General features: G+C 34.3%; 1 protein-coding gene across 2 annotated transcripts in view; it reads left to right on the forward strand.

Moving 5' to 3' along the window:
• LOC134541134 (reticulon-1-like) overlaps nt 1-15764 on the forward strand; it is a 155370-nt gene extending 139606 nt beyond the window's left edge. For both annotated transcript variants that reach the window (XM_063384332.1, XM_063384331.1), the window contains 3 exons: nt 6229-6437; nt 10144-10249; nt 13938-15764. In XM_063384332.1, coding sequence (XP_063240402.1) covers nt 6229-6437; nt 10144-10249; nt 13938-14001 — 379 coding nt within the window. In that variant the 3' untranslated portion in view covers nt 14002-15764. The remainder of the gene's footprint in view (nt 1-6228; nt 6438-10143; nt 10250-13937) is intronic.

Genomic DNA, 15764 nt, shown 5'->3' on the forward strand with positions numbered 1-15764 from the left:
TAAAATAATTTATTTTTATTAGTGATGGGTCAAATCCCAATTTTCTCTAATCAGAATTTTTAATTCTAATCTAAAAAGAATACCTTGAATGTAACCCTCGAATCCAAATCTAGGTCTCAGGGGTTCAAAATAAAATAACCTGCAAGAAAAGAAATATTAACTACGGTATTGAAACATTTAACCCTTAAATGTTTGGTTCTTGAATGAAGTTTCCATAATAAAGAAACAACTGTAATTTTATTTACATAATTACTTGTTAAAAGTAAAATAATCTAGGGGAATAGTAATAGGACAGGTATAAAAACAAACTGACGTATTATTAAACTTAATAGGTTATCAGTGTTGAATTTTTAATTTACTTTATTTGCTCTTAAAATTTTCTTGGGATCTTTTTCCTTGAATATTGATTCTAGTACTAAAGATTTGAAGGGATTTAGGGGATTTGATTGGCCCAATGCCTAATTTATATACATCATCATCATATTGGATGTTTAAAGAAAAAAAGGATCTCTATATATTGTTCACATTTGTGCATTGATTCTATTCAGTACATTTTTATAGTCTGTGAACTTCAAGATAAATAAATTAATTTTTAGTGTTTTTATTTGCTTCGTCAGCTGTGACAGGCCTTAGCAAGTGAGTTTGTGTGCACAGCTGTGGTACCACTCGGGTGACGCATCGTCGACACAGTCCCTATAGTTTCTTGTTTGCGTTCAGTGTTTGTGAAGATGTAGTAATGGAATAAAAATGAATGTGATCATTATCGTGGGCGTACAAGGAAAACCCACTAAGTCCAGTTAGATAAAAAAAAAAATGAGATATCCATATGACAGTCCAGTTTAATGTGTTTCATAAGTATATTATATGACAAGTATATTATATGACAAGTATATTATATGACAAGTATATTATATGACAAGTATATTATATGACAAGTATATTATATGACAAGTATATTATATGACAAGTATATTATATGACAAGTATATTATATGACAAGTATATTATATGACAAGTATATTATATGACAAGTATATTATATGACAAGTTTATTATATGACAAGTTTATTATATGACAAGTTTATTATATGACAAGTTTATTATATGACAAGTTTATTATATGACAAGTTTATTATATGACAAGTATATTATAATGTTAGATTAAACATGTTTCAGTACCGTATATATTTTACAATATTTTACAAACCGATATGAATATAAAAAACACTTTCTCATAATTTCATTATATCGACTTAAAGGGTTTTTCCTTGTACGTCCACGCTGTTCTGCCTTAAACGTTCTTTCCCTTTTGATGTCATGAACAGGACTTTGTCATGAGATTGTACTGATCAAAGTTTGTGCCTTCATTAAATTTAGACCGTAGCACACAATGCTATGACCCTTATATATCCTACAGTTCTGTCTGAAACACAAAACATTGACTGCCTGTACAACACATAATGTGGTGCCAACTATTGCAGGAATCGGGACTAGTTGCAACAAGTTATTCGCACAAGATAAATTAACTGTCACTACTGAATGGAGCTATTGTAGCCAATTGCATAGTGTTGTAGTGTGGTAGTCATGTCGCCTCGTACTTTGTGTACTTGTTGTTGTTCCCAAACACAGCAAAGACGTAATGTATTCATTTACTTTTTGGCGTACATTTTCTTTTATTTCTAAACAAATATTAAGGTGGAGGGATAGGAATCGAGAAAAGTCATCATCTCAAACTGTTTGTAAGTTTTCAAAATTTGGCTTCGTTAATGCGTAGTATATAAGGTGGTGCAATGCTTGAAGTTTCTAGTGATTGGCTTTGGTAGTTAGTTTCCGTTTCTAAAACTGCAATAATACTGTCAGTAAATTTCTTCGAAATTATTTTTGGTTCATCTGTGCCATAATGACACATTTTTAATATTTAACATTAAATATTTTTGTGGCATAAAGACTGTTAAAAAACAATGTAGTGCCTAGGTTACTTTCTATTCCCCTTAACCTTAACTTCTAATGCTCTGGAACTAATTAAACACACAGAGTTTATATAGAGAAACATTTATTTAGATTTAGTGTTAATGTGGGCATTGCCATCTATCTAAGACAGAATGTAAATACTTAACTACTGTAACACTACCTTCTCATGTTATTAATTTTGCCTGAACCTAAATTGTTAGCCTTTAACCATGAGAGATACGAAAAAAATACTCTTGGAGTCATTGTAGCTTTTTTTTGTATGTTGAACTTGAAACATTGAAAGACTTACCTAAAGTATATTCTTGTATTAAAGAAAACAATTTGTCAAGCACTTTTCCCAATCTTGAAATTGCAAATAGAATGTTTTTGACTTGCTCAGTAAAAAACTATTGCAGAAAGAGATTTCAGTTATAAGTAGTCGAAAAATACTAAGAGGGCAACCCTGCTAAATGGTAAATTAAGTTCTTTAGTTGTAATGTGCACTCAAAAAGATGTAACTTTTAAAACTAACTTTTAAGACATTGTAAATTGTAAATGAGTTTGCTAAGAAAAAAATAAAGAAAATTTTATTCTTCTAATGTATAGAATTGCTGCTACATGTAGATATTTCCAAATGACCTTTTGGGCACTGAAATGATTTAAAACCTTTCCATAAAACAAATGGCAATTTTTCTTTCATCTTGTTTCTGTTTTTTTTTTTTTTGTAAAAAAAATTTGTTGCACTAGAACAGCCTATGTGTTATAAAAATCTTAGTATTTAGTTGCATAATGTGCTGTTTTAAACTTAAAACTTATAATAAATAAGCTTAAATTTGTAAAATGGTATGATTTTTCTGGGGAACGGCTAAAGATTATCTGCCTGAGCGCTAACTACTTGAAATTGGGGCCTTGCTGCCAACTTAACAAAATAACCAAGAACAACTCAATTTTAATGGTTAAAAAATTTACATTTTTAAATACATACTGATTCATTAGGTGGTGACATTTTGCATCAGAATTGAGTGAAGTAACTATTTGTTTTAAATGGTATGTATTTAGTTCCTATTTAAAAATTTAAAAAAAAAATAGTCACAGATGTTTTTATGGAAACATTTTGCATGCACTTGGGATTTTAAAAGATTTCTGACCTCCTTTTAACACCTGGTGTAGTTCTGAGAGATCGTACTGTGGGCATCCTTGCCTTGTGGGACCGACCTTGAGTTGACGGGTGTATTGAATGTCGCCGGAGATGTGATACGTGGGCGGGATCAGGTTGCACACAGCTTCGGGTGCCACATTTCCAGTTTGTTTCGAGCGTCCGCTCTGCTGCTTTGAGTAGTGCATTTCATTGGTTTTGTTTAATAAATTCGTTAATTCAAATACCATAACCCAAAGATACAATAACATTAATAGTAAGTAAACAAACACCATACATACACACAGCTGCAATGCCAGATGCTTTTTCCATTTTCTCTTCTTTCAGTACGTGACACGAATAATTATACAAGGATACAAGGATTACAATACACAATAAAATATATGTAACAGCATGGGGAAAATTAGACGCTAAAAACCTCGCAAAGTTCATTTCATTTAAGTGGTTTTGATTTTGGCAGAACGTAGTGGCCAACAAAACAGAAATAAACTTAAAGATCCTCTCATTTAGGTGGTTTCTTTAGTGATACTGCAGTACCGGACACCAGACATAACTAATTAATTATTTTTATTTCAGGTATGTATTTATTTATCAAGGTGTCTAAAGTTGATGAAAGTTAAGATAAAGTAATAAAACTGAACAATTACACAGAATTAATTTAAGAGTAACTATGCTGGAAGTCTGAACTTAAATTTCCAGCAGTCTTTTGCTAGCTTGCATTTTGTTCACTTCAGTTTAGTTACAGACAAAATATAAATAGTTGTAGACTGTCCTTTTATTTCATGTGAAAATTATCTCTGGAAAGCTTTTAGTGTTATAACATAAAGATGTTTGTTTTTATTTTATATATTTTGTATGCAGTTTAATTTTCTTATTTATATAAAAAAAACACTGATACGAAAAAGGTGTAAGAAAATTTTACTAAGAGGTCCTGGAAAAGTTCTGAAATTTGTTCTTTAGGTATTTGAAGCCGTCCTATTTATCAATGGAAAATAATATAGTAATGCTATTTTCTGTGATTATTAGGTACCTAATTAATACTTGAAAGAAATTGAAAGCCCTCTCCCCAAAAATGAAAATCTGCGTACCTTTTAGAGGGTTAGTGTTATACTGTATTACAAATTAATTACTCTGTTTATTATTAGGTTTACTTATTTAATAATCTTGCCTATATAATATTCCAAACTTATGATGATTCCATTAGGGTTTATGAATATTCCATTATGGTTTAATGTAAAATTCTGTGTTGTATTAATGTCTCAGAGCTGCGTGTATGCTCCATGGCGTTTGTTTACGGACATGTTATGTCTTCAAATTTAGTTGTGCTAGTTATCAAATATCACGGGAGTTTCCTCACTTCATATGTCTCGAGTAAGTGGTTGTGGTCTGAGGTTATCAGTGATACAAAAATGACTGAAAGGTGTCATGCAATATTAAAACCAGTTGATTATATTAACTTGTAAATATTCCCCTCCATCCTTTGTTTTCCCTCCAGGAATAATTTATATGTAGTTTCCTCCATTCCAATAATCGGCAGCATTTAGTGTAAATTTTGACTTTGGATTCTAAGCTCTAGTCATACTTTTTAACTGGACTTGCTCTCTCTCTCTCTTGTCTTCTTTAGCTTTCTCTCTCCTCTGTTCTTTCATATTATTGCGTGCTCCAATCCCAGTTCACTTAAGTTTGAAAGTGTTACGAACAAATTTTCAATCTGATTTTCTTATTTAAATCTGCATAGTTCTAAAAGTAGTTGTAGAGCTGGTAGTGAAATATCTTGCAAAATCCAAGTATTCATATAGATCATAACTCTGTAACTTTAACAGTCTAAGAATATTTTTTTTAGTATTACCTTCTTCACTGTTAAAGGGCCCGCCTCGTCAGGGGTGTATGTGTTAGTGAGGATAAGCGTGAAGTTCGTTGGTGCTTCTAGCGCGGTGTCTCCTCTGGACTGGCGTGCAGTCTTCTCGTCGTGCATATAAGCGGTGACCTTAACATTATATTGAAGAGAAGTGAAGATAAAGGTGTAACAAGTCCCTTCAGTGGTATCTAGAATCTGTATTTGGTGTTTCATGTCTATTAGGAAAAAACATGTTTTAGCCATTTTCACTCTCCTAAAAATACGATTTAAAATTAACACAGAAACGGATATTGTCAAGTGCTTTTTGTAAACACACCCCACTCTGATATCTTGAACAATTTACAAATCGCGTGGTTTTTTTTTTTTTTCGGAAGCTCTACACAATGCATGTGTTTTATTGTAAATTTCAAGAACTCCCAAGTTTATTAGAAATTGGTTGTGAATCTGCATAAGATATCATTATTTCTATTTAAGGTACAGAAAGTTGGTCGACGGTTGTGAAATATAAGGGACTCTTAGGCCAGTGTTATCTTACATGTCTTCACAGTTAATTTTGGACTTATAAAAAAAATTTTTTACAAAAAGTGTATCTAATTATATTTTATGGTCGGAAAGAGAAGCGAAGCTAAATTTGTCAGTTTAAAGTTGTGAAATTAGTCGGCAGAGCGGTTGCGGACGTGGTTGTAAGTTGTAAGGGATCATCCATTAATCACGTGAGGCTCGAAAAAATGGGGGGGGGGGGGGGGGGGGGGGAAATCCTGGAGAAATCACGAAATATCACAAGGGTGGATGGGGGGTGTCTAGTAGAGAGATTTCACGTGTGTTTATTTTTTTCGCACGATTTCTACTTACAAGCCTTTCCTTTTATTATTTCTTTATGCCGGTTAGAATAAAACCTGCAACCTTGAATGTGTGTGTCTGGACATTATTTTTATCTCTGCGCTTGATTTATTTTCCAGGATTAAATATTAGATTATATCTACCTATATTTAAAGATGACATTCTGAAATTTAAAAAAAAAAAATATTTTGTACCCAAAAAAAATATACACGTGAGATTTATTGTGGTGGGGGAGAAGGGGGGGGGGGGTTAGTAAGTCTGAAACCTCAACCCACAAATCACTAGGGGGGAGGAGGAGGGGAGGGGTTTAAAAATTTGCTTAAAAAAAAAAAAAAAAAAAAAAAAAAAAAAAAAAAAAAAAAAAACAATCACGTCAGATTGACGGACGACCCCCAAAACGGAGTGTGTGTGCTCGTGTTCCCAGGGACTTCCTGGGGGCGGACCTGTCCCTGCCCCAGGACAAGGTGCTGGAGGTGACGGACGTCGCCGTGTCGCACGTGAACGCCGCGCTGGTCGAGCTGAGGCGGCTCTTCCTGGTCGAGGACCTGGTCGACTCCATCAAGTTCGCGGTGCTGCTGTGGTGCCTCACCTACGTCGGCGCCTGGTTCAACGGCATGACGCTCGTCATCATCTGTGAGTGAATTCACCCGGGAAAACACGCGCCCTTTGTAGCGATTAATAATTCTTCTAAAAAATAAAGTTTAAACCCTTTCCTGCCTGGCGGGACATATGAGTCCCACAATGTTTGAAGCCCCATAGAAATAGTGTGTGCATGTTTGAAAACCACATGCTGCCCGTCGGGACCTCTGGGTCCCTGTATAGCTCCGCTCTGCCAGTTGTCGAAGAAGTTCGACTGACAGCCGAGAGGTTGCAGCACTAATACGGCAGCGCTGCACCAGTCTGGAGCGCCCTTTTTTTTTGTTCGTTGAGCTGGACATATGATAAATGCCTGTCAGGACTTAACTGTCCCATCATTAAAAAATATATTAAATATAAATAAAAAAATTTGGAAAAAATTATCGTCTCATTTTATGCCTACTTAAATATAAAAATGAAATTAAAATTACAAAATTCAATTTTTTTACATTTCTAGGCAGGAAAGGGTTAAAAACGTAATCCGGAAACGAAACTATTTATCGACCTTCGGTGGATGTTTAATCACTAGAGACCTGTAAAATTTGCGGATTCATTTCGCGATGGGATAAGAGTCCGAATACTTTTGACATTATTTTGCTTCAGTGATTGTGACCACAGTTTACCTGAAGGACTCTGGGCCGATGAAAAAATCTTTTTAACGGAAGAATTAGCGAATCACGATCGTTCCAGTCAACGGGTGTTATGAGTCGTTGACCGATCAGCAGATGTGATTTGCACGAGTGCGTAGAGGATCATGGAGTCTATCCTTTGGGGATTTGAAATCGCGAATTTTACGGGTCTCTATTAATTACTTTTCATGAACACACGCTACTCGACTATCTTGAGTAGGTAGTTTTCAAATGACATGGTTTTCCCACCACCGATACAAGCTGAGGCCGTGCAGATGGCTACGCTATTGTTCGCTTCGCCCTGAGCGGAAAAAAAAGGCAAAAAAAAACTCTTTGAGGCAGCTAGTATTCAAATTCTCCCTTGTCTATTTGACAAGTTCTATGCTGTCTTAAACGACTTATAAGCACGTTTCAGCTTGTATAGGCAAAAAACCTAGAAGTCTAGGGTAAAATTAATGAAGATATAAGGTGCACATGGTGCAAAAAAATTAAAACATAAGACGCCAATCTTAATACTCTTGTCGTTTAATCTGCCAGTTTAATCGGCGACCAGACAGATCAGTCCAGTCCACGAACAGAGTGATTGATTCCGATGATGAAATCCTGCCGGTTCTCGCAGTGTGTAGACATAAGTAAAAACGTTCACAAAGTTAATCTGGAAAAAAAAAGAATTTGAAAAAAAAAAAAAATAGTCATTTGACGAAGCAGTTGCTTGTGAGGATGAAACCAAATTTATGGATCATTCCAGAGTAAATAAAGCTCGGTTTGATAGCACTCCTTAGAAATTGTATCCGAGGCATTGTCCTGCATGTGCTGCCTTTTATATTTTCCCATATATATATATCCCATAAACGTGGATATTTTCGTAATTCTTAAATGAACGTTGCGGTTGACATGACTGTTTAATCACGATACTGAGGAAAATAAAACTTGATAAAAAGGGAAACACAGATGTAAAGCACAATTCCATGTGAAAACAGGTGTTTTTGCTTATCCGTGCATGCGTGAAGTCTGGGACGTTTAGAAAAATAGCCGAGAACCAAAACACCTGGCGATGTCACCGGGATCGCCAACATAGCAAGCATAACGCAGTGTGTGGCCGTAGCTTTAGATGTCCGGTTACGGAACTAAGGACCTTTGTGCATTTATTACGAAAACTGAGAAGCTTAAGGAAGTCTCAAAATTGGAATTTTGTCCTATGAACATTGCTTACTAATTCTCTTGTAATAAAAAAAGTTAATCTTATGTAAAGTACTCAGCATGAATATGAACTATGAAACTTATTTTAACTTTTTTATTATTAAATGGTTTTTAAATCTGTCAATTTTTATTTTTTCCTGATGACTGGATTATCTCGTAACAGTTTGGAAGTGTTGTTAATTATTTTGTACATGGCGTAAACTATTTTATTTAAACATGTGGGGAATTTGCACAAACGTGATTTTACTTTGGTGACCCTGCCACAGGCTGGAAGCAGTTAATGGTTACTGATGGTGCCCTGAAGTTGGTAGCACTGTATTAGGTTCAAGAAGTTACATATTGTGTGTGTTGATGACTGTAAGAAAACACTTAGCAAGTTTTCAATTAAGTAGAAGGCATTTGTGGCCAGCTTCACTATAGCCAAAAGACGTAAGAGATGTTTACGATGGCTCCTCTAGGAATTATTTTTTAATTGGTTAATTTGTTTTAGTTTTGTTTATTGCTTGGTTTTAAATTTTTAGTAATATTTATTTAATTTTAGTTGATTTTTAGTTAGTTTGAAAGTTGGCAAGACTGGTTTTTATTGCATTTTCAGTTTGAATAGTTTTAAGATGTTTTGTTAGTTTTAGTGTAATTTATAGTTTATACGAGGTCTAAAATACGTGGACAAGTATGAACTTTAAAGCGCGTTAACAAACTTGTGCGCCAATAAGAACTGTTTTTACGTAAAAGTTATATTTAAAGTGCACGTGTCGAGAGTATCGGTTGGGGATTCGTTGGTTTGAAAACTGTACTCATTGACAATCAAACTCAAAACCAAAAGCCGGGATTTTTCAAAAGTGGCAGTGCGGCGGATGTTGCTGTGATTGTTGGATTTTCTCAACTGATCCTGCTCTACGAGTTTCACTCCTCATACATTACGAATTATCTAGATCTTAATTAGACATCAAATTCTAAATCATTCATCCAGTGAAGATGTGCAGTGTCAAAAATGCATTAAGACATTACTTCAAAGGGTGTGTTTACTTTAAAGTGAGGTACGTTTTACTAAAGTCACACTGTGGTAAATCTACAGCGAAACCTCGTTAATAAAAAAAACCTGTTAATACAAAACTAGAATAATGTAAAGAAACAATGTGAAGTTTCAAAAAAAAATAATCCTAATGCAGTTTCTTTGGTTCGTTTTATGTTGGGGGAAAAAGATCGGAAATTTTATTTTTTTAGCTTGTTGGCACTGTTTGTTTTTGTGGATAATAATCTAGACCTTTGCTTTATTGTTTTGTCTTAAATCATTTTAAGTGTGATACAGGTGAAACCTGTCTTAAGTAGATATTTTACAATCCATTAAAATAAAAGTATGTTTGGTGTGTTATAAAATTGTGAACAAGTTTTAACTTTATTTTAGTTTGATTTAGAAATCATAACAAAAATTGTGATTAAATATTGTTATATTTTGCTTAATACATACATACCTCGTTATTGCAAAAGTGACAAAATCATGGTTGCTTCATGTTTGTATTATTGAGGTTTGACTGTTTTCAATTCGCAGGTGTGCGGGCAAAAGGGGATATGTCAAAATGTCATTGTAAATGAAATCTCCTTTTTCACGCACGAAAACTGTCAGTTTGTGATGTAACTCCAAAAGTTCAGTGCCATAGAATAACACACAAGGGTGCTAGACTTAACCCATTTGGACCAATTTGTAGAGCTTGTTCTCCTTTATTTCATACCATAAAACCCATTTTTGCCAATATTTGACATCCCCTTATTCCCGCGCACCCGTGAATTAATTTGTGTTTGAAAAACATTGTTTGCTATTTTGAACTTGCTGTTTTGTTTGTCTGCACCTTTAACCTGTTGTTCTTGTTCGGCAGCATTCGTCGCCCTGTTCACGCTGCCGAAGGTGTACGAGCAGAACAAGATACAGATTGACCAGAACCTGGAGCTTGTCAGAGCAAAAATAGCTGACCTGTCAGCCAAGTGAGTGAACTAAAGGGGCCCGCCTCGTCAGGGGTGTGTCAGTGACAGTGAAGCGAGATGATAAGCGTGACGCACGCTGGTGCTTCTAGCGCGGTGTCTCCTCTGGACTGGCGCGCGGTCTTCTCGTCGTGCACATGAGTGGTGACCGTAACATTATATGGCGGAGAAATGAAGATACAGGTGTAATGCAAGTCCCTTAAATGTTTTTAAGAATCTGTACCGGATGTTTTACGGCTAAAAATTACTCTGAAAACATGCGTTTTAGCCATTGTAACTCTTCTAAAAATATAGTTTAAAAACTTAATCCAAAATCAAAAGTACTTTTCGGTCCTCAGCGAACTCTTAAATGCTTTTCGTAAGCAGACTCCACCCGGATATCTTGAGTAGTTTTCAAATCGCGTTGTTTTTCCTGAAGCTCTGCGCACCGTATGTGCGCCCGGGTAGGCGGAGCCCTTAAAGGTTTCAAAGAAACGCTCAGATATACGTTCTTCCATCACAGCTTTCAGATTAGTTAAAACATTTATTAGGGCTGAGCAGGTACCAAGGCACAGGGAATAAATAAGTATTGAATCTTTCACGTCACTTGTTTTCAGTATGCCTGTGCAAATGCTAGTTTTTTTTTTAAGCAAAGCTATTATCAAATCAAATTTTTCAAATGTTCACAAAGTCAAAGCAAATTGAGAATTTTTTTCTCTGCGTAGCTGTATTACATTTATATTTTAAAAATACAGGTTTGAAGTTTAAAATTAAATCTGTTTAATGTGTATAAGGTTTTAACTGATTGATTATTCAGTTAGGCTCTAGGCCCTCGTTCAATAAAAATTAATAAAATAACCTTGCATAGTATTAACATTGAGCATTTATTCAAGCAAAACGTATACAAGAAATATATTTTTCATGAGCGAATCTTGGGCTTCCAATGTTTTAAAGCTTTGCAACAAATGTGAAGCTTTGCATCACAACCAAAGCTTCAAATAAAACAAATAGCAAAATTTGTGAAGTCAAATTAAATAATATAAAAATATCTTCAATTGATTCGCTGAGTCGAAGCTTCACACAGGCCTAATTTCCAACCGAGTCTAACCTGGATTTTTCGCAAGTGGAAACGTAGTGGGTGTTTCCTTCATCCGGTTTATTTTCCGAGGATGATTAAATTTCCCCCACCCATTCAGTCTGTCAATGCTCCATTCTCATTTCTTCGCCCCTTATTGCCTGTAATGACCCCAGTCTAGAGATGGTTTTATCATCGTTAGGGGCATGCATTTTCCACAAAGCTTTTGCATTGCCTGGGTTTTTGTGGATTGGTTGAGTTTCATTTAGGCCCACATTTGATTTCAGCTCATGAACGGCAGCAATGTGCCCATCCAAATAAGGTAATGGCTTCTTGCCGCCATCTGCCGAATTCAAGTAAGAAACTGCTGGGGAGGGCATGCCTTATTGCTAGGCCCGTGCGAATATTCACATTTTCGATTTGCAAATATTTTACTATTCGTATTTTAACGTTGAATACTCAAAATAACGAATATTCAGTTTGCGTATAAATATTTGACGTAGCATACCTCGTGAGTTTGTCTTGTACCAACGTTTACTGTTGAGTTTGTCGTGCAACATAAATGCAAATTTTTGCTATGTTTAAGGGATTTCAATATCAAAAATATGAACTATAATTAAAGTTTTAAACACAAAACTAATGTCTTGCTAAACAATAGCGGAAAAATCTGGCGAACAATTTAAAACACTAAATATTTGTGACATTTCAAACTTTAAAACAATAATTATTTGTATTTGTTACATCACATGTACCAGTAGAGTGGAAAAAAAAAGTCTTGCTACCATGGACATCACCACAAAACACACACTCCATTGTGATGGACGTTAAAGGAAGTGAACGCTGTAGTTTCAACGGTGTATCAATTGTTAGTTACAATTAAACACCATGCGACACAGTAGCATCTTACGTGTTGTATTTATTTATGAAAAAATAGACATTGTGACTCAGAAACAAAATATTAAAAATGTAGGTAATGGTTTTGGTTTTCTTACGTGGAATTGGCTGAAATTATGTTTATAATATTGCTGGACTAAAATACAGTTTACCCAGCTGCAGTTAATAACAAAAATGCCTGAATAACTAGAGTTTAAATATTTCAATAGAAGCTCATTTAGTCACTAATTTGGGTATACAGCATTTAACAAAAAAATTGTTTTTCGTGAAATGGCTTGAATTTCACTAAAATTTTGTGGATCAGTATGCAGAGTAGCAGTTTCTGGAAAGTAAGGCCAATAGGAACTGAAATAAAGGTTGGTTGATTAGGTTAGTTTAAATTAACGGCATTAAAAATAATTCTTTAAAAATTTTATTATTTTAAATTACATTTTAAGTATCATTGTTGTTGCTGTCGTAACATAACCAATAACTTTAGAATTATTTGTTACATGATGCAAAAAAAATTAATTATAATAATTCTCATTCTTGAGATTTGAATTCAGTATTCGTACTCTAGAATTATTTGATATTAGTATTTGATTTACTAAAAAAACTTATGTTTCACAGGCTTACCTATTGCACTTCATATTTTTTCGTGAAAAATACTGGCCCCTTTTTAGCAGTTTTTTTTAATGGCTGTATTTTGTGTAGTAACTGTCCCAAAATGTGGGTGCCAGGTGTTAAGTTTCTGCCAAATGGGTCAAAGCTGTAGAAATCGTTAAGTGTGGAAGTTCTTTGTGCACTCTTGTCACAGTTCAACTAAAAACCCAAGAAGTGTACCATCATTCCTTCCAACAGAAGCTTGGTAGTTTAAAAAGAACATGTTGACAATGTGCCAGCTTTCTACTTGATTTATGATTGGTGGGTGTCTAAATATAGCCCACTATTCGCTAGCGGCTTGGGTAGACCTACATTTTCTGTAATTATATTTTTTTAAAGTTTTGGAATTCTTATTTCATCACCACATGAAGTTAACGTGTGCAGTGTTGGTATGCAGTATATTCTTACGAATATAAGTGATGTAAAGGTATAAATTAATTACTTGTTTAGCTAAAGATTGCATCAGAAAAAAAATGTATCTGCTATAATATTTATTTGTTGCATGCTGTTTGTTAATGCTTATGTTACTCAACACAGTTAATCAATATAGGACTGCCAATAATTTTTTAGTAAAATGTTTTATTAAATGTTCTAAAAATTAAAAAAAAAAAATGTTGGTCAAATAGACTTAAAACACACTTAATATAATTTTTAAATTATATGAACTTTCAAAATCATGTGCTTAATGTTAGTTTCGTAATTGCTTTGTTTTTGTTATTTATGTTGAGAGAAAAAAAAAGTCATTTTTTCTTGTGTTTTACAAGAACATATTTTATACTAATCAAGATCTTGTCATTTAAGTTCTCTTAAGTTAAATACTCCTCGAAAATTAAAAATATCAAATAGTTAATTCCTATTCTGTGGAAAAACCCTTTCTGTGGTTAAGTCACAGTCAGATGTGCAGATTTTCTGGACTTCCAGTTCTTTGATGTTATAACTTTTCTGGTTCAACATGAGTGGCAGAAATCGGGATGTTGTAGGGATTTTATTTGAACATGCTGTGAACCAAAATAACTAAATAATAAAAAAGTGTTTTTTTCCAACCCTGACTCGTGCTGATTCTAGGCAGATTCACGTTTTTATTTTCTGCGTTTGTTTCAGGGTGAAGGCAGCCGTTCCATTGGGCAAGAAGCCAGGTGCAGTTGAAGAGAAGAAGGACCAGTGAACAAAGTGTTGAGAGAAAGAGGAGAGACAGAAGATGGACAGAACACACCGCCCTCACGTCATATCTAGTTCTCATCTGCGCATCTCATTTCCCAGACTGCCTTCATCATAGCTAATTTAATTATTTGCATTAACAAACTTCTTTTTTTTTTTCCTTTCCCTACCCGCACTAGGCAACCATTATAACGTTTTTTAGTTGCGGTTTTAGTAGAATTTTTGATCATCCTTTAAATGTGTGCATGTGTGTGTGTGTCTTGTAGTTGTAAATTTTTATTTTCGTAAGTGGTGTAAGATCATGTCATGTAATTTCATTGGTCCTAGTATCCATCGATTCCAGGCAAGTGGGGGGTGGTTTACAGCATTTGTAATAATGAAAAAAAAATTAATGAAGAAACGAACGATGTAAGGGAGGGAAAAGCAGTTGATTATGTTTTCATAGACTGCTTTGGATGTGCGCTTGCATCGAACCCGAGAGAGTTGTTTCCGGTGTTTGCAGAGAGTTCGCTGGCGCGCTTTTGCCTGCGATACGTGGTCGTGATTGGAAATGTTTAAAGCTGGCGACGAGGACGACAATGACCTGATTGGTTGTTAGTGCGCTGCGAGATGGTTTATTACAATTGTTTGCCGGTCATCGCTCCTTGGAATAAAAGTTTTTTGTGTTATTCGTACATGTGGACGGTTGCTGATTTTCCCCCTAGATTTTTGGAAGAAAGGTGTGTCATAGATGTAAAATAATTGCTATCAGCGGCACAAAACTAAGCGGGATAAATATTTGGTTAAAAAGCACAAATCTTTTCATCACAGTTATTCCGACAGTTAATTTGGCTTAATATTGTGTATGGCTCAGTGTTAATAAAAAAAATTTTGTGTTGATGTTGAAAACGATGAATAGTTGGAAATGTACTTTGTGTATGCAAATGAGAGAAGCATCTTTAAATTTAATGCGCTCATTTTTCTTGTTGTTGCAATTGTTTTTGTAAAGATGAAAAAATTTTGAAATTTGTTGCATCTAAGAGCTTTTTTAACTGCTTACGCTAGTTGGTAATGGTCAGTGTTAATTGTTTTATTATGTGATAAACTTGTTACACTCTCGCTGGAAGCTCTATCGTAAAATAAATACTAAGATTAACTATTTTAAATAAGATGCTGCTGCGAGATCAAGGTAATGTACATACAATTTCAAGGCTACTAAAAACATGGATGTTGAAGAAACCCGTGTTGACTCAATGCTGTTGGCACAATATTGTCAATTTGCACAACACACACATTACTTTGATCTCTTGGATTTTTTAATGTATGTAAATCAACTGGAGAATGATAGTTTTTTCAGGTTGAAAATAAGATAATGTGATGGCTATAATGCTTCATTTTTTAAAACACATTGGGTGTATTTTTTCAGTTCTGCACAGTATTTCTTAAAATGTAAGTACATTAATATTGTGATAGACTTGACATAAAAGTAACAAGAAATTAAAGTGTATACTCATTTATCTCTCATACATAATGTAGTATCCTGCATTTCCTATAAAGTTTCATGGTTTTTCATATTTATTGTTAGCTATTGTTCTAATGTAAAAGTGTATCTGAAACAGTAGTTTTAACGGTGCAGTGCAATTAATAAGAGATAACGGTGATGAGCAAAAATATTTGTCGGAGGTAAATAATTATTTTTATCAGTTTAAAAATACCCTCTTGGTATGTAGCTAATACAAATGTGTATTTGAAATGTGCTTTGTACACTGAAATAAAGAGAGATAAAACGTT

The sequence above is a fragment of the Bacillus rossius genome, chromosome 18, assembly GCF_032445375.1.
Source record: "Bacillus rossius redtenbacheri isolate Brsri chromosome 18, Brsri_v3, whole genome shotgun sequence".
In the NCBI taxonomy this organism is placed as follows: Eukaryota; Metazoa; Arthropoda; class Insecta; order Phasmatodea; family Bacillidae; genus Bacillus; species Bacillus rossius.